This window comes from Choloepus didactylus, chromosome 6 (assembly GCF_015220235.1).
Source record: "Choloepus didactylus isolate mChoDid1 chromosome 6, mChoDid1.pri, whole genome shotgun sequence".
Classification (NCBI taxonomy): domain Eukaryota; kingdom Metazoa; phylum Chordata; class Mammalia; order Pilosa; family Megalonychidae; genus Choloepus; species Choloepus didactylus.
The window spans coordinates 87811657-87834797 of record NC_051312.1 but is presented as its reverse complement, the minus strand read 5'-3'; the positions used below and the strand labels follow the sequence as shown (position 1 = coordinate 87834797).

The following is a 23141-nucleotide window of genomic DNA, read 5'->3' as shown; positions in this document are numbered from 1 at the left end:
GGTTTGAAGAGATGTGTGTTTGTGCGTGCATTATATTAATATATAACTACTAAAAGGGTGTAGTGCCTTAAATTATCTTGTTTACCATTAATTGCACACTTCGGGAAATACAGCACTACCTACTAATCCATCAATTCCCAAAGAGAGGTCGGAGAACATCTTGTGGTCAACAATAGTTCTAGCAGGTGTCCTTGAATCACAGTGCATCTACATAGGAAGTTTAAGAGAGGGGAGAGTACCTGCAGCAGGTGGAAAATGAGTGGGAAAGATGATGGTAAAAAGAATAATGATCAGGAAAATTAGAAGCAATTATTAGTTATTTTCATGAGAAAATAGGAAAATAATGAAAGTTGCTTTATTAGGACCTTCATCATTCTATGTCACTAGAGCCATTTAACCTATTTCCCAGTACAACTACTCTTTTTTTTTATTTTGAAATAAATTCAAAGTTACATGAATAGTTGCAAAAACAATACTAGTCCCATACACAGAATTCCATCATACCCTGACCCCCCTCCCCCGATAGCTCAATCCACCAACTTTAACATGCTGTCACATCACTATTTCTTTTCCTCCCTCCCTCCCTTCCTATCATCCATCATCTATTGCTCTGTCTTCTGAACATATGAGAGTTAGCTGCACACATCCTTAAACATACACTGTAATTCACATAGGTACTTCCCATGAACAAGAACATTCTTTTATGTAATTCCATTAAGCGCAGCTAAGAAGTATAAGAGATTCAACAATGATACAATGCTTACATTCTATATTTCCTTTTCCTTATGTCTCAACTGTGTCCCTTCGAGCCACCTGTCCTCCACCCTCCAATCCCATCCAAGTTCATCCTTAGCATTCAATTGTCGTCTAGTTAGACTGTCTTTTTTTTTTCTTTTTTCAATTGTGGAAACACATATACAGCCTAAATCTTCCCATTCCACCCCCTCCCTAGCCTTCCATTAGTGGGATTAATCACATTTAGAATGATGTTATGCTCTTTTCCACCATCCATTACTAGAAATTTCCCTTCACCTCAAACAGCAACCCTACACTCATTTCTTAACTCCCCATTGCCCCTTCCCCCATTTCTCTTAACCCAAACTCTACTTTTCATCTCTATGGTTATATTCTCTGATAATTTGTGTTTACTGTGGGGCTTAAAATTAACCTCTCAAATCCCTATCAATCTTGTTTTTCTTTGATACCACCTTCCCTTCAATAGGGCACATAAACTATGTTCCTATACTCCTTCATTCCCCCACCTTTATATAGTTGTCTAAAATTATATATTTTACATTGAGTTCAAAACCACTGATTAGTCCTTAGAGTTTGTATATTTTTTATCATGTAGGAAGTAAATAGTGGAGTTATAGTTCAAAAATTACTGACTTCTATTTGTATTCCATTGTGGTTGGAGAATGTTCTTTGGGTATATTCATTTTTTATTTTTTATTTTTTTAATTTCTTGAGGCTTGTTTTCTATCCCAGCTTATGGTCCCTTCTGGAGAAAGATCTGTGATCACTAGAGAAAAATGACTGTCCTGGAGATTTGGGATGTAAGGTTCTATATATGTCTGTTAAAATTCTCTATATCTCTTTCTCCTTTCTTTGTCTCTCTGTTGGTAGGGCTTCCTTTAGCATGTGAAGTAGGGCAGGTCTTTTATTGGCAAAGTCTCTCTGCATTTGTTTGTCTGCGAAAAATTTAAGCTCTCCCTCAAATCTGAAGGAGTTTTGCTGGATAAAGTATTCTTGGCTGGAAATTTTTCTCTCTCAGAATTTTAAATATGTCATGCCACTGCCTTCTCGCCTCCATGGTGGCCTCTTAATCCAACTACTCTTAATCCAACATAGTGGCCTGGCCAATATGATCTTTTTATACAACATTCAATTTCACCTCTAAGCTTTTTAAATGCAGACTGCCCTTTTAGGGATTGAATCACATTCCTCAAGAAAGGCTTGTTCAGGTCCCAACCCCTAGTTCTATAGGTGTGAGCCCATTTGAAAATAGGACCTTTGTAGATGTTATTATTTAAATAGCTGCATAAGAGAGGGGCTTAATTCCATATGGCTAAAGTCCTTATAAGCAAAGGAAACTAGACATAGAAAAAAGAGGCCACAGGAAAGAGCCAGAAGCCAGAAGTCAACAGAACCCAGAAGAAAAACTCAGTGCCATGAGCACTGCTATATGACAGAAAAGCCAAGGAACCCCAAGATTGCCAACAAGCCAGGAGATACTGACCCCAGGAGGAAGCAAGCCATCAAGCCTCTGAAATGGTGAGCCAATAAATTCCTGCTGTTAAGCCAACCTGTTGTATGGTATTTGTTTTAGCAGCCAGGAAACTAAACATGCCCCTTCCCCTACCCACAGCCCTAGCTCCCAACCTTGAAATGTCATTCCTCTTCTTGTCTGTTCAACTCCAATTCATCCTTCTAATTTCAAGCCAACTTCTTCTGTGATGCCTTTCCCATTTATACTAACCTAAATGTCTTCCTCTGAAAGCCTTTTATATGTGAGTGAAGAACCACTAATTCATTTCAGCCAAAATTTTATTGTTGTCTGTTTTACTGACATTAGTCTTATCTGCTAAATTAGACTGCATGACTGTACTTACTGAAATGTAGGGACTATGACACATACTGCCTTTGTAGATGTCAAAGTAACAGAAAAATGGTAGGTACTCAATATTTATTTCTTATGGTGAAAAGAGAATTACCATCTACTAAGCAGGAAAGGATAAGGAAGAAAAGGAGAAACTAAGTCAAACACTGAAGGAGGCCTAAGAAAAAAAGACAAGTTCACAGATCATTATCAACTTACTGGGCATTTGCTCAGGGGAGCCAAGATTGATGGAGTTGTCAGCAGCACCCACAGCCAGTCCATTGACGGAAGAACCACAGTCTGCAAGGACTCCCAGGCAGGATGAGCGCCCGCAATCCCAAAGTCGTGCTGTCCCATCTCGAGAACCAGACAACACATTCCGCCCCCGATCAACAATGGCTGTATCCAGGATACCTGGCAAGAAAAAAAAAAAAAGTCCCTAACATAGAGTAGGCAGTGAAGGAACTACCAAGGGCAAAGAAGATAATCTGCATAAATGACTCCATTCCTTCAACAAACACGTACTGAGTGTGTACTACATGTTGGGCATGTTCAAGTGTTAGAAAAACAGAAAAAATAGAATAAAGCACCTGCTTCCCAATGGTTCAAAGACTAGTTGTGAGAGACAGACACAGAAAAACAACCTTTGGATTTAATTTTTTAAGTATAGTGTTTTGAAGCAGTAGTTTTCAAGCTGTTATTTTGGTTTAAAACACTTTTTTTAAGCATCTTTTTTTCTTTAACATTTTAAAAAACATCTTAGAGAATTCGGTTTGAAAATCCGTTTTGAGTGATCCTGCTGCTTCCATTGAGAACTGAACATAAGGACTTACATTGTGCCTCATTTTAAAAAGGACATGACTTCCGGTTGTGGCCAAGATGGAATAACTCCATTCCTCCCAGGTCCTCCTAGCTTACAAGTAAAAAACACTGACTGAGCATAATAAACAAGCATAGCAAGACTCTGAAAGACAGAAAGAAGGCAGATCAACCAGGAACTTCGGAACTTGAGGAACAACAAGGCACTGAGTTCCTGGGTTTCCTTACTGCCCCCCATAGAGAAGCCACCAACAGATGCAGATAACATAAGCTCCAAGAAAAGTCCGTTCCCCTTAGCCAAGGGACTGGGAAAAGGGTGGACTAGCAGAATGGAAAATCATTTGGCAACACCTATTCTATTCTAGTCAAAAACCAACAGAAAAAATGCTATCCTCCTCCACCCCCTGTAGCTTCAGTGAGGCTGATCAGGAGTGATCTTCTGCCCCAGGCCTCATGAAAGCAAGGTCTAACACTCTGTTTCCCTGCCCATTGGTGTTGACCGGGCCAAGAAAAGTAGTATGGGGTAATGTCGCTAAGTTGTGAGTGTCCACCCCCACCTGGCAGAAACAAGCAGAAAGAGGTGGGATGAGAAGGAATGAGGTGATTGGCACTCTGCTTTCTCTAACCGTTCCTCTCAGGTCAGTGGAGTTCAGCAAGGAACTGTGTTTATAGCCTCACTTGGAAGCAACAAAGTGGTGCAAGTTGAGGGCATACAAGTCAGTGCCCCACTTTCACTGGAAAGGGCCAAGGGGAAAGCTGGACTTCCAGCCCATCTGTCTGCAACAAGGCAGTGTGAGTCAATGGTCCACTTTTGACAGGACAATGTCAGAGGAGTCCAGTGAGAAGCTGAACATACATTGAACATACAGCCCTCAAACCATATCTCAACAGGGAGACTGTCTGCTAAAAAAGATCAAATAAGATCCAGAGTGCTATAATATAATATATAATTTAACATAATACCCCAAATGTCCAGGATACAATTGAAAAACACTCATCATACATGAACCAGAAAAAAAATCAACTTGAATGAGAAAATACAATCAACGCTGAGAAAAATCATGTCAGAATTATCTGACAAGGATTTTAAAGCAGCCATTATAAAAATGCTTCAACAAACAATCACAAATTCTTTAAAACAAATGGAAAAATAGAAAATCTCATCAGACAAATGAAAATCATAAAAAAAGAACTAAATAGAACTTATAAAACTGAAAAATATAATAACTGAAATAAAACTTACAGGATGGCTCGATAGTAGAGTAACCAAAGAACTAATATCCTTATCACTGGAGTCTTAGAAGAAGAGAAGTGAGAGTAGGGCTGAAAAAGTATATGAGGAGGCGGGGCAAGATGGCAGACTGGTGAGCTGTAAGTTTTAGTTACTCCTCCAGGAAAGTAGGTAAAAACCCAGGAACTGCGTGGACTGGACACCACAGAGCAATCTGTCTTTGGGCATACTTCATACAACACTCATGAAAATGTCGAACTGCTGAGATCAGCGAAATCTGTAAGTTTTTGCGGCCAGGGGACCCGCGCCCCTCCCTGCCAGGCTCAGTCCCGTGGGAGGAGGGGCTGCCAGCTCTGGGAAGGAGAAGGGAGAACTTCAGTGGTAGCCTTTCTCGGAAACTAATTCTACTGATTCAAACTCCAACCATAGATAGACTGAGACCAGACACCAGAGAATCTGAGAGCTGCCAGCCCAGCAGAGAGGAGACAGGCATAGAAAAAAAAAAAAATAACACGAAAAACTCCAAAATAAAAGCAGAGGATTTTTGGAGTTCTGGTGAACACAGAAAGAGGAAGGGCGGAGCTCAGGCCTTGAGGCGCATATGCAAATCCCGAAGAAAAGCTGATCTCTCTGCCCTGTGGACCTTTCCTTAATGGCCCTGGTTGCTTTGTCTATTAGCATTTCAATAACCCATTAGATCTCTGAGGAGGGCCCTTTTTTTTTTTTTTTTTTTTTTTAATCCTTTTTTCTTTTTCTAAAACAATTACTCTAAGAAGCCCAATAAAGAAAGCTTCAAAGAATTGCAATTTGGGCACGTCAAGTCAAGAGCAGAACTAAGAGAGCTCTGAGACAAAAGGCAATGATCCAGTGGCTGAGAAAATTCACTAAACACCACAACTTCCCAAGAAAAGGGGGGTGTCCGCTCACAGCCACCATCCTGGTGGACAGGAAACACTCCTGCCCATCGCCAGCCCCATAGCCCAGAGCTGCCCCAGACAACCCAGTGTGACGGAAGGGCTTCAAATAACAGGCACACACCACAAAACTGGGCATGGACATTAGCCTTCCCTGCAACCTCAGCTGATTGTCCCAGAGCTGGGAAGGAGGAGCAGTGTGAATTAACAAAGCCCCATTCAGCCATCATTTGAGCAGACTGGGAGCCTCCCTACACAGCCCAGCAGCCCAGAACTGCCCTGGGGGGACGGCACTCACCTGTGACATAGCACAGTCATCCCTCAACAGAGGACCCGGGGTGCACGGCCTGGAAGAGGGGCCCACTTGCAAGTCTCAGGAGCCATACGCCAATACCAAAGACTTGTGGGTCAGTGGCAGAGACAAACTGTGGCAGGACTGAACTGAAGGATTAGACTATTGCAGCAGCTTTAAAACTCTAGGATCATCAGGGAGATTTGATTGTTAGGGCCACCCCCCCTCCCCGACTGCCCAGAAACACGCCCCACATACAGGGCAGGCAACACCAACTACACACGCAAGCTTGGTACACCAATTGGGCCCCACAAGACTCACTCCCCCACTCACCAAAAAAAAGGCTAAGCAGGGGAGAACTGGCTTGTGGAGAACAGGTGGCTCGTGGACGCCACCTGCTGGTTAGTTAGAGAAAGTGTACTCCACGAAGCTGTAGATCTGATAAATTAGAGATAAGGACTTCAATAGGTCTACAAACCCTAAAAGAACCCTATCAAGTTCAGCAAATGCCACGAGGCCAAAAACAACAGAAAATTACAAAGCATATGAAAAAACCAGACGATATGGATAACCCAAGCCCAAGCACCCAAATCAAAAGACCAGAAGAGACACAGCACCTAGAGCAGCTACTCAAAGAACTAAAGATGAACAATGAGACCATAGTACGGGATATGAAGGAAATCAAGAAGACTCTAGAAGAGCATAAAGAAGACATTGCAAGACTAAATAAAAAAATGGATGATCTTATGGAAATTAAAGAAACTGTTGACCAAATTAAAAAGATTCTGGACACTCATAGTACAAGACTAGAGGAAGATGAACAACGAATCAGTGACCTGGAAGATGACAGAATGGAAAATGAAAGCATCAAAGAAAGAATGGGGAAAAAAATTGAAAAAATCGAAATGGACCTCAGGGATATGATAGATAATATGAAACGTCCAAATATAAGACTCATTGGTGTCCCAGAAGGGGAAGAAAAGGGTAAAGGTCTAGGAAGAGTATTCAAAGAAATTGTTGGGGAAAACTTCCCAAATCTTCAAAACAACATAAATACACAAATCATAAATGCTCAGCGAACTCCAAATAGAATAAATCCAAATAAACCCACTCCAAGACATATACTGATCACACTGTCAAACACAGAAGAGAAGGAGCAAGTTCTGAAAGCAGCAAGAGAAAAGCAATTCACCACATACAAAGGAAACAGCATAAGACTAAGTAGTGACTACTCAGCAGGCACCATGGAGGCGAGAAGGCAGTGGCATGATATATTTAAAATTCTGAGTGAGAAAAATTTCCAGCCAAGAATACTTTATCCAGCAAAGCTCTCCTTCAAATTTGAGGGAGAGCTTAAATTTTTCACAGACACACAAATGCTGAGAGAATTTGCTAACAAGAGACCTGCCTTACTGGAGATACTAAAGGGAGCCCTACAGACAGAGAAACAAAGAAAGGACACAGAGACTTGGAGAAAGGTTCAGTACTAAAGAGATTCGGTATGGGTACAATAAAGGATATTAATAGACAGAGGGAAAAATATGGCAAACATAAACCAAAGGATAAGATGGCCGATTCAAGAAATGCCTTCACGGTTTTAACATTGAATGTAAATGGATTAAACTCCCCAATTAAAAGATATAGATTCGCAGAATGGATCAAAAAAAATGAACCATCAATATGTTGCATACAAGAGACTCATCTTAGACACAGGGACACAAAGAAACTGAAAGTGAAAGGATGGAAAAAAATATTTCATGCAAGCTACAGCCAAAAGAAAGCAGGTGTAGCAATATTAATCTCAGATAAAATAGACTTCAAATGCAGGGATGTTTTGAGAGACAAAGAAGGCCACTACATACTAATAAAAGGGGCAATTCAGCAAGAAGAAATAACAATCGTAAATGTCTATGCACCCAATCAAGGTGCCACAAAATACATGAGAGAAACACTGGCAAAACTAAAGGAAGCAATTGATGTTTCCACAATAATTGTGGGAGACTTCAACACATCACTCTCTCCTATAGATAGATCAACCAGACAGAAGACCAATAAGGAAATTGAAAACCTAATCAATCTGATAAATGAATTAGATTTAACAGACATATACAGGACATTACATCCCAAATCACCAGGATACACATACTTTTCTAGTGCTCATGGAACTTTCTCCAGAATAGATCATATGCTGGGACATAAAACAAGCCTCAATAAATTTAAAAAGATTGAAATTATTCAAAGCACATTCTCTGACCACAATGGAATACAATTAGAAGTCAATAACCATCAGAGACTTAGAAAATTCACAAATACCTGGAGGTTAAACAACACACTCCTAAACAATCAGTGGGTTAAAGAAGAAATAGCAAGAGAAATTGCTAAATATATAGAGACGAATGAAAATGAGAACACAACATACCAAAACCTATGGGATGCAGCAAAAGCAGTGCTAAGGAGGAAATTTATAGCACTAAACGCATATATTACAAAAGGAAGAAAGAGCCAAAATCAAAGAACTAATGGATCAACTGAAGAAGCTAGAAAATGAACAGCAAACCAATCCTAAACCAAGTAGAAGAAAAGAAATAACAAGGATTAAAGCAGAAATAAATGACATAGAGAACAAAAAAACAATAGAGAGGATAAATATCACCAAAAGTTGGTTCTTTGAGAAGATCAACAAGATTGACAAGCCCCTAGCTAGACTGACAAAATCAAAACAAGAGAAGACCCATATAAACAAAATAATGAATGAAAAAGGTGACATAACTGCAGATCCTGAAGAAATTAAAAAAATTATAAGAGGATACTATGAACAACTGTATGGCAACAAACTGGATAATGTAGAAGAAATGGACAATTTCCTGGAAACATATGAACAACCAAGACTGACCAGAGAAGAAATAGAAGACCTCAACCAACCCATCACAAGCAAAGAGATCCAATCAGTTATCAAAAATCTTCCCACAAATAAATGCCCAGGGCCAGATGGCTTCACAGGGGAATTCTACCAAACTTTCCAGAAAGAACTGACACCAATCTTACTCAAACTCTTTCAAAACATTGAAAAAAATGGAACACTACCTAACTCATTTTATGAAGCTAACATCAATCTAATACCAAAACCAGGCAAAGATGCTACAAAAAAGGAAAACTACCGGCCAATCTCCCTAATGAATATAGATGCAAAAATCCTCAACAAAATACTTGCAAATCGAATCCAAAGACACATTAAAAAAATCATACACCATGACCAAGTGGGGTTCATTCCAGGCATGCAAGGATGGTTCAACATAAGAAAATCAATCAATGTATTACAACACATTAACAAGTCAAAAGGGAAAAATCAATTGATCATCTCAATAGATGCTAAAAAGCATTTGACAAAATCCAACATCCCTTTTTGATAAAAACACTTCAAAAGGTAGGAATTGAAGGAAACTTCCTCAACATGATAAAGAACATATATGAAAAACCCACAGCCAGCATAGTACTCAATGGTGAGAGACTGAAAGCCTTCCCTCTAAGATCAGGAACAAGACAAGGATGCCCACTATCACCACTGTTATTCAACATTGTGCTGGAAGTGCTAGCCAGGGCAATCCGGCAAGACAAAGAAATAAAAGGCATCCAAATTGGAAAAGAAGAAGTAAAACTGTCATTGTTTGCAGATGATATGATCTTATATCTGGAAAACCCTGAGAAATCGACGATACACCTACTAGAGCTAATAAACAAATTTAGCAAAGTAGCGGGATACAAGATTAATGCACATAAGTCAGTAATGTTTCTATATGCTAGAAATGAACAAACTGAAGAGACACTCAAGAAAAAGATACCATTTTCAATAGCAACTAAAAAAATCAAGTACCTAGGAATAAACTTAACCAAAGATGTAAAAGACCTATACAAAGAAAACTACATAACTCTACTAAAAGAAATAGAAGGGGACCTTAAAAGATGGAAAAATATTCCATGTTCATGGATAGGAAGGCTAAATGTCATTAAGATGTCAATTCTACCCAAACTCATCTACAGATTCAATGCAATCCCAATCAAAATTCCAACAACCTACTTTGCAGACTTGGAAAAGCTAGTTATCAAATTTATTTGGAAAGGGAAGATGCCTCGAATTGCTAAAGACACTCTAAAAAAGAAAAACGAAGTGGGAGGACTTACACTCCCTGACTTTGAAGCTTATTATAAAGCCACAGTTGCCAAAACAGCATGGTACTGGCACAAAGATAGACATATAGATCAATGGAATCGAATTGAGAATTCAGAGATAGACCCTCAGATCTATGGCCGACTGATCTTTGATAAGGCCCCCAAAGTCACTGAACTGAGCCATAATGGTCTTTTCAACAAATGGGGCTGGGAGAGTTGGATATCCATATGCAAAAGAATGAAAGAGGACCCCTACCTCACCCCCTACACAAAAATTAACTCAAAATGGACCAAAGATCTCAATATAAAAGAAAGTACCATAAAACTCCTAGAAGATAATGTAGGAAAACATCTTCAAGACCTTGTATTAGGCGGCCACTTCCTAGACTTTACACCCAAAGCACAAGCAACAAAAGAGAAAATAGATAAATGGGAACTCCTCAAGCTTAGAAGTTTCTGCACCTCAAAGAAATTTCTCAAAAAGGTAAAGAGGCAGCCAACTCAATGGGAAAAAATTTTTGGAAACCATGTATCTGACAAAAGACTGATATCTTGCATATACAAAGAAATCCTACAACTCAATGACAATAGTACAGACGGCCCAATTATAAAATGGGCAAAAGATATGAAAAGACAGTTCTCTGAAGAGGAAATACAAATGGCCAAGAAACACATGAAAAAATGTTCAGCTTCACTAGCTATTAGAGAGATGCAAATTAAGACCACAATGAGATACCATCTAACACCGGTTAGAATGGCTGCCATTAAACAAACAGGAAACTACAAATGCTGGAGGGGATGTGGAGAAACTGGAACTCTTATTCATTGTTGGTGGGACTGTATAATGGTTCAGCCACTCTGGAAGTCAGTCTGGCAGTTCCTTAGAAAACTAGATATAGAGCTACCATTCGATCCAGCGATTGCACTTCTCGGTATATACCCGGAAGATCGGAAAGCAGTGACACGAACAGATATCTGCACGCCAATGTTCATAGCAGCATTATTCACAATTGCCAAGAGATGGAAACAACCCAAATGTCCTTCAACAGATGAGTGGATAAATAAAATGTGGTATATACACACGATGGAATACTACGCGGCAGTAAGAAGGAACGATCTGGTGAAACATATGACAACATGGATGAACCTTGAAGACATAATGCTGAGCAAAATAAGCCAGGCACAAAAAGAGAAATATTATATGCTACCACTAATGTGAACTTTGAAAAATGTAAAACAAATGGTTTATAATGTAGAATGTAGGGGAACTAGCAGTAGAGAGCAATTAAGGATGGAGGAACAATAATCCAAGAAGAACAGATAAGCTAACGTTCTGGGGATGCCCAGAAATGACTATGGTCTGTTAATTTCTGATGGATGTAGTAGGAACAAGTTCACAGAAATGTTGCTATATTATGTAACTTTCTTGGGGTAAAGTAGGAACATGTTGGAAGTTAAGCAGTTATCTTAGGTTAGTTGTCTTTTTCTTACCCCCTTGTTATGGTCACTTTGAAATGTTCTTTTATTGTATGTTTGTTTTCTTTTTAACTTTTTTTTTCATAAAGTTGATTTAAAAAAGAAGGGAAAGTTAAAAAAAAAAAAAAGAAAAACAAGGAAAAAAAAAAAATGTAGTGCCCCCTTGAGGAGCCTGTGGAGAATGCAGGGGTATTCGCCTACCCCACCTCCATGGTTGCTAACATGACCACAGACATAGGGGACTGGTGGTTTGATGGGTTGAGCCCTCTAACATAAGTTTTACCCTTGGGAAGACGGTTGCTGCAAAGGAGAGGCTAGGCCTCCCTATATTTGTGCCTAAGGGTCTCCTCCTGAATGCCTCTTTGTTGCTCAGATGTGGCCCTCTCTCTCTGGCTAAGCCAACTTGAAAGGTGAAATCACTGCCCTCCCCCCTACGTGGGATCAGAAACCCAGGGGAGTGAATCTCCCTGGCAACGTGGAATATGACTCCCGGGGAGGAATGTAGACCCGGCATCGTGGGATGGAGAACATCTTCTTGACCAAAAGGGGGATGTGAAAGGAAATGAAATAAGCTTCAGTGGCAGAGAGATTCCTAAACGAGCCGAGAGATCACTCTGGTGGGCACTCTTACGCACACTTTAGACAACCCTTTTTAGGTTCTAAAGAATTGGGGTAGCTGGTGGTGGATACCTGAAACTATCAAACTACAACCCAGAACCCATGAATCTCGAAGACAGTTGTATAAAAATGTAGCTTATGAGGGGTGACAATGGGATTGGGAAAGCCATAAGGACCAAACTCTACTTTGTCTAGTTTATGGATGGATGTGTAGAAAAGTAGGGGAAGGAAACAAACAGACAAAGATACCCAGTGTTCTTTTTTACTTCAATTGCTCTTTTTCACTGTAATTATTATTCTTGTTATTTTTGTGTGTGTGCTAATGAAGGTGTCAGGGATTGATTTAGGTGATGAATGTACAACTATGTAATGGTACTGTAAACAATCGAAAGTACAATTTGTTTTGTATGACTGCGTGGTATGTGAATATATCTCAATAAAATGATGATTAAAAAAAAAAGTATATGAAGAAATAATGTCTGACTAAAAGACATTATTTTGTTATTGAAAATAATCTAGGAATAAATTTAACCAAGGATATTAAGGACCTGTATTCAGAAAACTATAAAATATTGCTAAAAGAAATCAAAGAAGACCTAAATAAATGGAAGGACATTACGTGTTCATGGATTGGAAGATTAAATATAGTTAAGATGTCAATTCTACCCAAACTGATTTACAGATTCAATGCAATCCCAATCAAAATTCCAAAGCCTACTTGAAGAAATGGAAAAGTCAATCACCAAATTTATTTGGAAGGGCGAGGGGCCCCAAATAGTCAAAAACATCTTGAAAAAGAAGAATGAAGTTGGAGGACTCATACTGCTTGACTTTAAAACATATTACAACTATTAGAATGGCCATGATATATATAAAAAAAAAACCACAGAAAACTACAAGTGTTAGAGAGGATGTGAAGAAACAGGAACGCTTATTCACTGCCAGTAGGAATGTAGAATGGTGCAGCTGCTTTGGAAGGCAGTTTGGCAGTTTAAGAAGCTAATGATAGAACTCCCATATGATCTGGCAATCCCGTTACTAGGTATATATACTCAGAAGAACTGAAAGCAGGGACATTTGCACACTGATGTTCACAGCGGCATTATTCACAATTTCCAAAAGATGGAAACACAAGTGTCCATCAAGCAATGAATGGTAAAAAAAATGTGGTAAATACATACGATGGATATTATTCAACATTTAGAAGGAATGAAGTCTTGATGCATGCAAGATGAATAAACCTTGACGACATTATGTTGTGTGAAATAAGTCAGAAGCAAAAGGACAAATAATGTATGATCTCACTAATATGAGCTAATTAGAATAAATGAACTCAAAGACTTGAAATTTTAGAATTTAGGTTAACAGGAAAAAGAAACGAGGGAAGAGAATGGGGGAGCAGATGCTTAATGTGTGCAGAATTTTTAACTAGGTTGAATTTAAATGTTTGGAAACAGAGAGAGGTGATGGTAGCAATATGGTGAGGTAATTAACAGCCCTGAATTATGTGTGTGATTGTGGTTGAAAAGGGAGGTAGGTTTAGAGTTGAGTATGTCACTAAAAGGAAATCTAGAGGTTAAAACATCAGACTATATAACACAGTGAACCCTGTGGTGGATGATGATGGTGATTAATAGTAGAAATATAAACATGATCTTTCATGAACTAGAACAAATGTACTACTACAAGGAGTTAGTAATAGGGTGGTATATGGGAAAAACTGCACCTATTACAAACTATGGACTATGGTTAACAGTAATATTTTAATATTTTTTCATCAACAGTAACAAACTTACCACACCAGTTCTAAGGGTAAATGATAGTGGGGTATAAGAGGTATAGGATGCTGTTGGCTTTTCTTGGAGTAATGAAAATGTTCTAAAATTGACTGTGATGATGAATGCACAACTATGTGATGATAATGTGAAATATTTATTGTATACTTGGATGACTTGTATGATATGTGAATATATCTCAATAAAACTGCTCAAAAATAAAAATTAAAAAGAAGAAATAAAAAAATAATGCCTGAAAATTTCCTAAATTTGGCAAAAGATATACACTTATAGATTCAAGAAGCTGAGTGAGCCCCAAGTAGGATAAACGCAAAGAAATCCATCCTAAGACTCATCACTAAAAAAGAAAAATAAATGTTACTGAGATAAATAATAATAATAAACACCTTTACTTTTGCCATTTTTTAAGCTTGAATTTATTTGATTTGGGATTAAAAAGTTTTTTTCCAAATAGTTTACAAGTACATTTTTATTAAGTAAAAAAAATAGAACATAGTTCTACTCCCAGAGGAAAACAATTTCAAATCTTTTAAATGAATTTTCTGCTATTTATGTCTATATTTCTGAATAATACACTGTTGTTTTTAAATTTTTCTATTTCAGAAATTATCTACCGGCTTACTATAATGGAAAAAGGACTTAATGTTCTTATGAATTACACATTCATATTATGAATTACAAATTCTGCTTACCTGATCCAAACAGTATTCTATAATCATATTTCACTTATTGTACTTACTATTTTTTTCTGGAGTTAATGATTGCCTCCTCCACTCCTACCCCCATATGGCTATTGTTAAATTCTCTTCTACAACAGAATTTTAACACCCGCTTAATATGGTAATATATGTTAAGTAATTTATCATTTTCATTTATTTTATTTATATTTTTGTGGGGGAGGGGATCATCCCTTTTGTAATCTTCTAGCTTCCTGCCCCAAATTGGTCAATAAACTTGCTACCCAGTTGTTGAACTGGAATTTCCCTTGATCATCACCCTGAGAATCCTCTATTTCCTGAAATATATTCTTCATTTTTGTACCTTCATTTTGATGGAGCACATCCTCCAGTAGTTTCCTGATAAACAGTACAATGAAAGAAATTTTTTGAGATTTTATGTGTCTGAAAATATTTTCATTCTACTTTCATAATTGGTTGATTGTTTGCATGAGTACTGAGTTTCAGGTTGAAAATAATTTTTGCTCAGTATTTTGGAGACATTGTTTGGAGGCATTGTTTTCCTCTTTTCTAGTTCCTGGGATTGAGATGTCTTAGTTACTCATTCGTCCAACAAGTATCTATTTGGCATTTTCTATTTGCCAAGCAATGTAGTAGACAATGGGGATTCAGAAATGAAAACAGACCAAGTCCCTGTCCACACTGGGCTTACATTATACTTGGAAAGAGGGGCACAAACAAGGAAATACATAGTATATTAATCAAGGATAAATACAACAGAGGAAAGAACGATAAGTAAGACAGAAAATTCCAAGGGTGCAGGAGTACAATATTATATAAAGGGGTAAGAAAAGGCCTCTTTGAGATGACACTGAAGCAGAAACCTGAAGCAAGTGAAGGAACAAGGAATGCAGATATCTGAGAGAAGAGCATTCTAGGTTTGTATGAGAAATGGTTAAGACTACTGTGGCTGGAGTCAGCAAAGTGGAGAGTAATAGATGAAGTCAGAGAGGTAAGGGGATCATTGCAAGAATAATTTTACTCTGAGGATTCTGATCAGAAGAGTGACATGATTTGACTTAGATTTTAAAATGATCTTTCTGGTTTCTGTGTTGAGAATTGAATGCAGGAAGCACAAAGGTAAAAGCAGTGAGACCAATTAGAATGCTACAGAAAAGATGAAGGTGGCTTTGGACCACGTTAGTAGAAATGGAGGTGACAAGAAATGGTTTGATTCTGGATATATTTTGAAGGTGGAGCCAATAAGACATGAGGTGTGACAGAGGTGTGAAGGATGACACAAAGGCTTCTGGCCTAAGCAACTAGGAAGATGGCGGTGTTGTTAACTAAGATGCAGAACACTGCTAGAGGAACGCAGCTCGTGGAGGCCCATGCCCATATAACTCTTAATCCCTTATATGTGACCTCCTGTGTTGCCCTAGACACTTGTAGAATCTTGTCTTTATCTTTGATTTTGAACTTTCATAGTGATGTGTTTTCTTTATTCATTGTGCTGGGTACTCATTGGGCTCTTTCAATCCAGAAATGTATGTCCTTCAGTCCTAAGAAATGTCCCACATTATTTCTTTAACAATTTTTCCCCACTAAAAGTTTTATCCTTCTCTGGGACTACTGTGATGTTGGACCTCCCTACTTGATCCTCCTATTTTATTTTCTCTCTCCTATTTTCACCTTTGCTTGCTACTTATTGGAAGATTCAAGTTTATCTTTCATTCTTTCTATTGAATTTTCTAAGTCTGACATATACAAATAATTTCTAAGAGTTCTTTCTTTTTCTCTTTTTAAAATAACATCCTGATCTGATTTCATGCATGCAATATCTTTTATTTTTTTCTGAGGATATTAATTATAGTTTCTTGGGATTTTTTTCTTACTACCTACATTGCCTCTATCCCATTTGAGTTCCTACTTTCTTGTTTGTTTTGGTGGTATCTTTTTCATGTTGGAGGTTTTACTTAAATGCCCTTGACTGTTCACTTTTGAGAGTGAGGCATTAAAAGGTAACTTAATTCTGTATATGTGGGCAGGGTTTATATACTGATGCACTTCATTGTAAAGGAAACAGGCAGAAACCCAGCTTCTGCACTGAAAGACCCCCAAGTATTAATATTGTAGGTCTTCTCTCTGGGGCCAGTTTTCCTATGGGGGAAAAAAATCATTCAGTCATTTGCCTGAGGGTTCTAAGCTTGATTACTAGTGCTCTGAAGCTGGACAGGGAATCTCTCCATTCAGTATATAGATTTTCACTTAATTCCTATTTTTAGTATGGCTCTTCGTCCTGTGTCTAATGTCTATGAGTCTGACGCATGTCTAGTTCAGTTTCTCTAGGAGCCCCTGTCTCCTGTCAGAGCAATGGAGGGATAGTTGTCTGGCTGGATGGAATAGGGGAGGAGAACCTAGGAAGCCTAATTATTCCTTTTTCATTTTAATTTTGCTTCCAAGAACCTCTGTACCTCCACTTCCTGGGCCCTACCATAAATGCCATATATTGGCATTTAACTTGAAGATACTTAGATACCACTTTTCCCCAGTCTGCTAAGTCAATTCTGACTCATTCACTTTCAAAAAATGTTGATGTCTTTCATGTGTCATCTCTTCTCCTTTTCTTCTTGTCCTTGTGGGTTTATTGCCTTTTAAATTATTTTACTGTTATTTTAGTGAGTCTTCAGAAGAGAGTAGAGGTAGATGTATATGTTCAAACCATAGCGTTTAACAGGAAATCTATGGATCTTATATATTTCTAAACCCTTTATTACTTGTCATCTGAATATCGGCTATGGTCCATAGCCTTAGGAGCACATAGTATAAAAATTTGGAGATAGTCATGGACATAACGAGTTACAATATAACGGCATATGTGTGATAACACAGGGTTATACAAAATAGGAAGGTAGTATTGGTGGTGATACAGCCAAGGCTAGTATTAGTTTTGTTAAAACACATTTAATTGAGCATACTATAGGTACCCAACAAATACCTGCTGATTGAATAGTACAGTACCTGACCAAAGGTTACTTAGCTAACTAGTGATCTTAGGCTTGCTTCCATTTCTCTTAAGACGAGAGGCATATAAACCTTTAGATATATAAAACTTGACAAAAACTCCACAGCAATTCCACATAACATTCAGGTGGTGACCCAATGCAATTAACCACATGCCACTCAACCCTAACTGGAAATTTCACTTTTAAAGCCTTTGTTCAGAAAAAGAGGGGTTTATGAAAATGCCACAGTTGAAAAAATAGCTAATTTAGGACCTGTTTGAGAGAATATGATTAGAGACAACTCAGGTAAGACCTAAACAGCACCACAGTGTTAGTTTCCAAATATATCCAATTCAAAACAAAAACTAAATCCAATTTATACAGCTAACTATAGTTTTGGGGGAAAAAATTACATGTAATCTTCACAATTATATATCCACTGGAAAAAAAGGCCACTTGAGACAAGATTCTAAAAATAGCCTTTTTAGTTCCAATCCAATTAACAAAAATTCTATTATTCAGTCTAAGCTAAGTATTCATATAGGTATTGAAGAATGTTGAAGACTTGGTGAGGATTCACATGGAGGGCACACTCAATAACCATAGTGATCCAAAGGCATTCATACACCGAGTGTGCATAGATGTGTCTTTACAGTTCAACAGTCATTACAATAAGTTCAACATGCATAATTGTAACTTATTCCACTGAAAAGTTTCCTTTGTGCCTCACACAATTAGAATGGCCAGACTGGAGGTGAATCCCTCAGGTTTCTCTAAACTCCTTTGGCTTCTGGACTCCCCAACTTTGCAGGCCTCTCTGACTCCTTAGACCCATCAGCTCTTTAGACTGAATGAGAGGAAGACTCTGAACATCTTTTCTATTCCCTCTGAAGGCACCAATGTCTTTGAAGTAAACCACCTTTTTGTTAAACACATGCATTTGCTAGATAATCTGCATGTAATTCAACAGACCATCATAAAGAAATATTAAAACTCAATCTCTGACAATGATAATTAAATGCAATACATGACCCTGAACTGGATTTAATAATAGAGAAGAAAATGCCCAAAAGGACATTATTAGTACAAACAAAAATAATTGGAATATAGATTATATGCTCTATATCAACTCTAAATTTCCTGAACCCAATAACTCTACTTCAGGTGGTTATATAAGCAAACATCCTTGTTCCTTAGGAAATGCACATGGAAGTACTAATTGTTAATGGAGCATGATGTACGCAATCTACTCTCATATGTTAGGAAATAGAATAGAGATAGATTGATCATAGATAGACAGAATGAAACAGCAAATGTGATAAATCTGGGTATCTGGATAGGGGTATACTGGAGTTCTCCGTATTGTTTTTGTATTATATTTGTATCTTTCCTCTAAGTTTGAAATTATTTCAAAATAAAAATTTAAAGAAGAAAGAAAGAAAGAAAATTCAATCTCCTTCAAGTTACTTACAATGTGGTCAGGGTTCACAAGGCAAAAATACATGGTTTAATACCACAAGTCTTAAACAGTAAACAAAAAAACACCAAAGTTACATAGGGCATACATAACTGATTCCCAAATGAGTGGTATAGACGTGTATTATGGCTCCAAAGGATGGATAAAGGTAAGGAATTATAAGAGGATGTTATTACATTTTTAAAATATCCAAACTTGTAAAATAAGAATAGCATATTTATCACCTCTTTAATATTCCAATTAAGAATAAAACATCTCTAAATTATTATTTTTCCAACAAACTACCCCTTCAGTTATAAGGAGATGATGTTCTCACTTTGTCTTTACCATTTGATACTAACTGGTTATATGGCTAATCCATTTTAAAATCTGAACTATGATTTAAATCTTTGGGAATCAACAGTCAGTACCAAGCTTTATCTCTGATGGCTGGTGATGCAATCAGTTGCCACACAGCTTTTATTCTCACTTCAGTCAAAGGACTAATAATGAGAAAATAAAAGTACCTCTCTCTTTTATTTTCCCCAGCACAAAAGCTGATGATCTGGGAAGGATTTTTTTTTTCTTATCAATTGTGAAAAAGAATTATATGTAAAATGCAGTTAGTTCTAGATAGCAGTAATAAGACTGATTAAAGTATTTCTCTTCCTCGGGGAAATAGAGCTCATCTATATGGCCAGCTGGATGAATTATTTACGTTTTTGTGAATAACTAACTTCTGTTTCTATCTTTTTGGTGATTCATCTCTGGGGATCATTAGAGAAGCCTCTTGGAGAAATCACCCTGCATACCTCCTTTATGACCTTTGAATGTCACCACGCAGTTACCATCTTCAGCTGACCAGATCTTCAGCTGGGCATCCATTCCCCCACTCAAAACCACAAGGCCTGATGGGAAAAACCTGCAACAACTCACATCAAACACATGTCCCTCCAATACTCTCTGAAAAAACAAAAGAAAATTCCATGCTAGTTCTCTTGTCCATTGTTTGATATTTTCTCACCTCCCATATCCTTGGTTCCTTATATGAAATACCTACATGTTACAGTTACATGCTGAGATTTAAAATTAAGGATATTCAAAAGATCTCTTTGGCACATTTGTCTACCAGGTAGTATTCTGAAAGCTGTTAGCTCTGGCTATACATGTTGTGGAACTGAATTCCATGGCTCATATAGTCATAGGCCTAGTTCTAAGTATAATGGGCTGCTGATGCCTGGGGGCTCTTTTACCCATTTCTGCTTAAATCTTCCGAATAGATTGGAGGGCTCAATCATACATTCAGTGTACTGGCCTCTCTAACCTGTCTTAGAAACCAACCACTGAAGGCAGTTCATGTCAAGGGGACTAACTACTTAAACATTCACTGGCCTCCTTCTCCAATGCTCCAGCCCCACTCTGTTCTGGCAAATCATTAGAGGTGGGGATGGTTCTCAGATTAACAAACAGGAGAACAGGGAACAGGGACCAACTGAAGTCCAGTGGACCTACAGTTTTAGAAGGGCCACTCTTCCTTTCATGACTGAGTCTATGGTTCTCAGATAACCCTTCGTGTATAAGACCCTAAAAGTGTGTCCAAAGCCATTACTCTGAGTTCTCCATTGGCAGCCTGCCAGATTTTCATACTCCCATCAGCACTAGCAGATACACCAAGGCCTCCTCCACTGGAAATGTCCAGGCATGTTACCTGTTCAAAGACAAAAAAACCAGTATTACAAATAATGAAATGCTCTTATTCCCTTGAAATACATTATAAACATCCCCAGTTTCACTCTCCTCCGAGATTTCTACAAGCTTATGCTCCTGAGCATGCTGAGTTACCATCATCAACCTCCCAACAAGGCTGGAGCTGACAAATTTTAATTTTCAAAAAAATATATATTCCTGTGATCATTTGTATCTCCTGTTTCAGCTAAAAAGTTCTCCCTATCCCCATATCATTTTCATAGTTCCCATCTTCTGCTATTTTAGTTTAACATTAAGGTACTCTCTTAATTCTTAGGGACCCACTTATACAAAAGATAATCTTCCAAGATGCAAAAGATGTAACTAAGAAAGAGCAAAAGTACTTCACATACCCTCTACAAAATCCTTATTCAGAGTAAGTAACAGAGAATTCTCAGATTCACTTTTGCAGTTTCAATATCAGCAATAACATTATGCGTAAGACATGATCAGAATGCCAAGTCTTTTTCATATACACACATGTATGCATACCCTTTTTATTAAAAAAAAAAAAAAACCCTGCTGCAAATGTTCCAGAAATCTGGGACTAATCTAGATAATCCAAGACACATTCCCAGCAACAATGATTCCCACATGACCTAAATTACTAATGAAAGAGCGAGGAGTTTGGCTTTAATTATCCAACCTTCCATTTTACTAGGCTCTATGCTGATTAAGCCATAATGAATAGGTTTAGTAAGAACTATAGGGATGAATGTGATTAAAAGGGGAAATTTTAGGTTGTGTATATCTTATTAGAATAAAAATTAAAAAAACAAAACAAAACCATAGAACTATACAACACAAACAGGGAAACCTAATGTAAACCATGGACTATAGTTAATAGTGCATTTATAATAACATTATTCTATCAACTGTAAAAAATGTACGACACTAATGAAAGGTATTAATAATGAGGTATATGGAGGTATATGGGAACTCTTTTTTCTGCATGATTTTTCTGTAAACCTACAACTTCTCTAAAAAAAAAAAGCAAAAACAAATGAACAAAAAAGAACTATAGGGATGTATGGGTCAACTCTAATGTTTTCTAAGTTAGAAAGTTCAAGTTTTCTAAGATTTTTTTGATTTCTCAGAATAAAATAAAAGCTCTGTTTACTTGATTGGGAATCCTTTAATGGTAAGGATTATAACAACAATTACCCTTTATATCATGTCTTAACATTTATAAAACATTTTCAAATATATTAAATCGTGATTCTCACAATGTTCCCACTCTGCTGCTAGCTTCTCATTACGGACTACTGGGGACACAGGTAAATTTTTCATTGCCCCTATCTTCAAGGAACTTACAAAGTCCTGAGACTTAAGTCTGATTACTTTACTTATCAATTTCCTTCAACTCTATGTCTGGCTCCCAAGCTAGATAATGAGCTGTGTATATATCAGAGCAATGTCCAGCACTTTCTTATTCTATGTACATAGTAACTACTCAATAAATATCAATGACAGCAGTTTGGGAACCAGGAAGATGACACACCTCATGAACACTAGTTAGGAAAGCAAAGCCATCTGACCTGTGTTAACAAGACCAATTACTGTCCCATTAGTGGAACCCTAGAATTATTACCAAGACATATTTAGACATTTTCCTAACCACTCAGAAATTAATTTAATCCCTAAAGCTAGATAGCTCAATCTCATTCCTGACTCAGGTGGCATCTATTCAGCTGCCTGCCGTGCAGCTACCTTTGGCTGCATAGCGGATGCTACAACTTAACACATCCAAATCAGAACCCTTATATCTCCCTGCCCCACACCATACAATTGCTCCTTCCCCAATTAGTAAATGAATGGCATCACTATTTGCCCAGCTTTCAGGCCAAAATTTTTGGAATTACCTCAACTCATCATTTTCTCTTACACCTCACATTCAAATAATTAACAAATCCTATCTGGTCCCACACCTCTAGAATGTAAGTACCTTCTATGAGGGCTGTTTTATTCACTGCTATATCCTCAGTGCCATAAGAGTAACTGGAATATGATAGGTGATTAATAAATAAATGAATCATCTCTTAGTGAGTTCAAATAAGAGAAAGGGAGAAAAAACATGGGAAGGGAGCACAGTTAATGATTTTAAAAATGACCCACTTCTGCAAAGGCTTTCCCAACACTCCCAAGGAGTTCATCACTTCTTCCTCAGTATTCCTTAGCTCTATGTCATATATTGCAGTGGTTCTCAGCCAGGGACAAATTTGCTCCCAAGGGGACATCTGACAATGTGTGGAAGCATTCTTGGCTGTCACAACTGGGGGGCAGGGAGAGTATGCCACTGGCATATGGTGGGTAGATGCCAGAGATGGTGGTAAACATCATATAAT

General features: G+C 37.8%; 1 protein-coding gene across 6 annotated transcripts in view; it reads right to left on the bottom strand.

The window, feature by feature from the left end:
* Positions 1–23141, bottom strand: part of PAAF1 (proteasomal ATPase associated factor 1) — a 100686-nt gene that overhangs the window by 55291 nt on the left and 22254 nt on the right. For all 6 annotated transcript variants that reach the window (XR_005217491.1, XM_037840595.1, XM_037840596.1 and 3 more), the window contains 3 exons: positions 20660–20758; positions 19863–20013; positions 2819–3013 (listed from right to left, as the gene is read on the bottom strand). Coding sequence is in view for 5 of the 6 variants with exons in the window: in XM_037840595.1 (XP_037696523.1) it covers positions 2819–3013; positions 19863–20013; positions 20660–20758 (445 nt within the window). In the remaining variant the exon portion in view is untranslated. The remainder of the gene's footprint in view (positions 1–2818; positions 3014–19862; positions 20014–20659; positions 20759–23141) is intronic.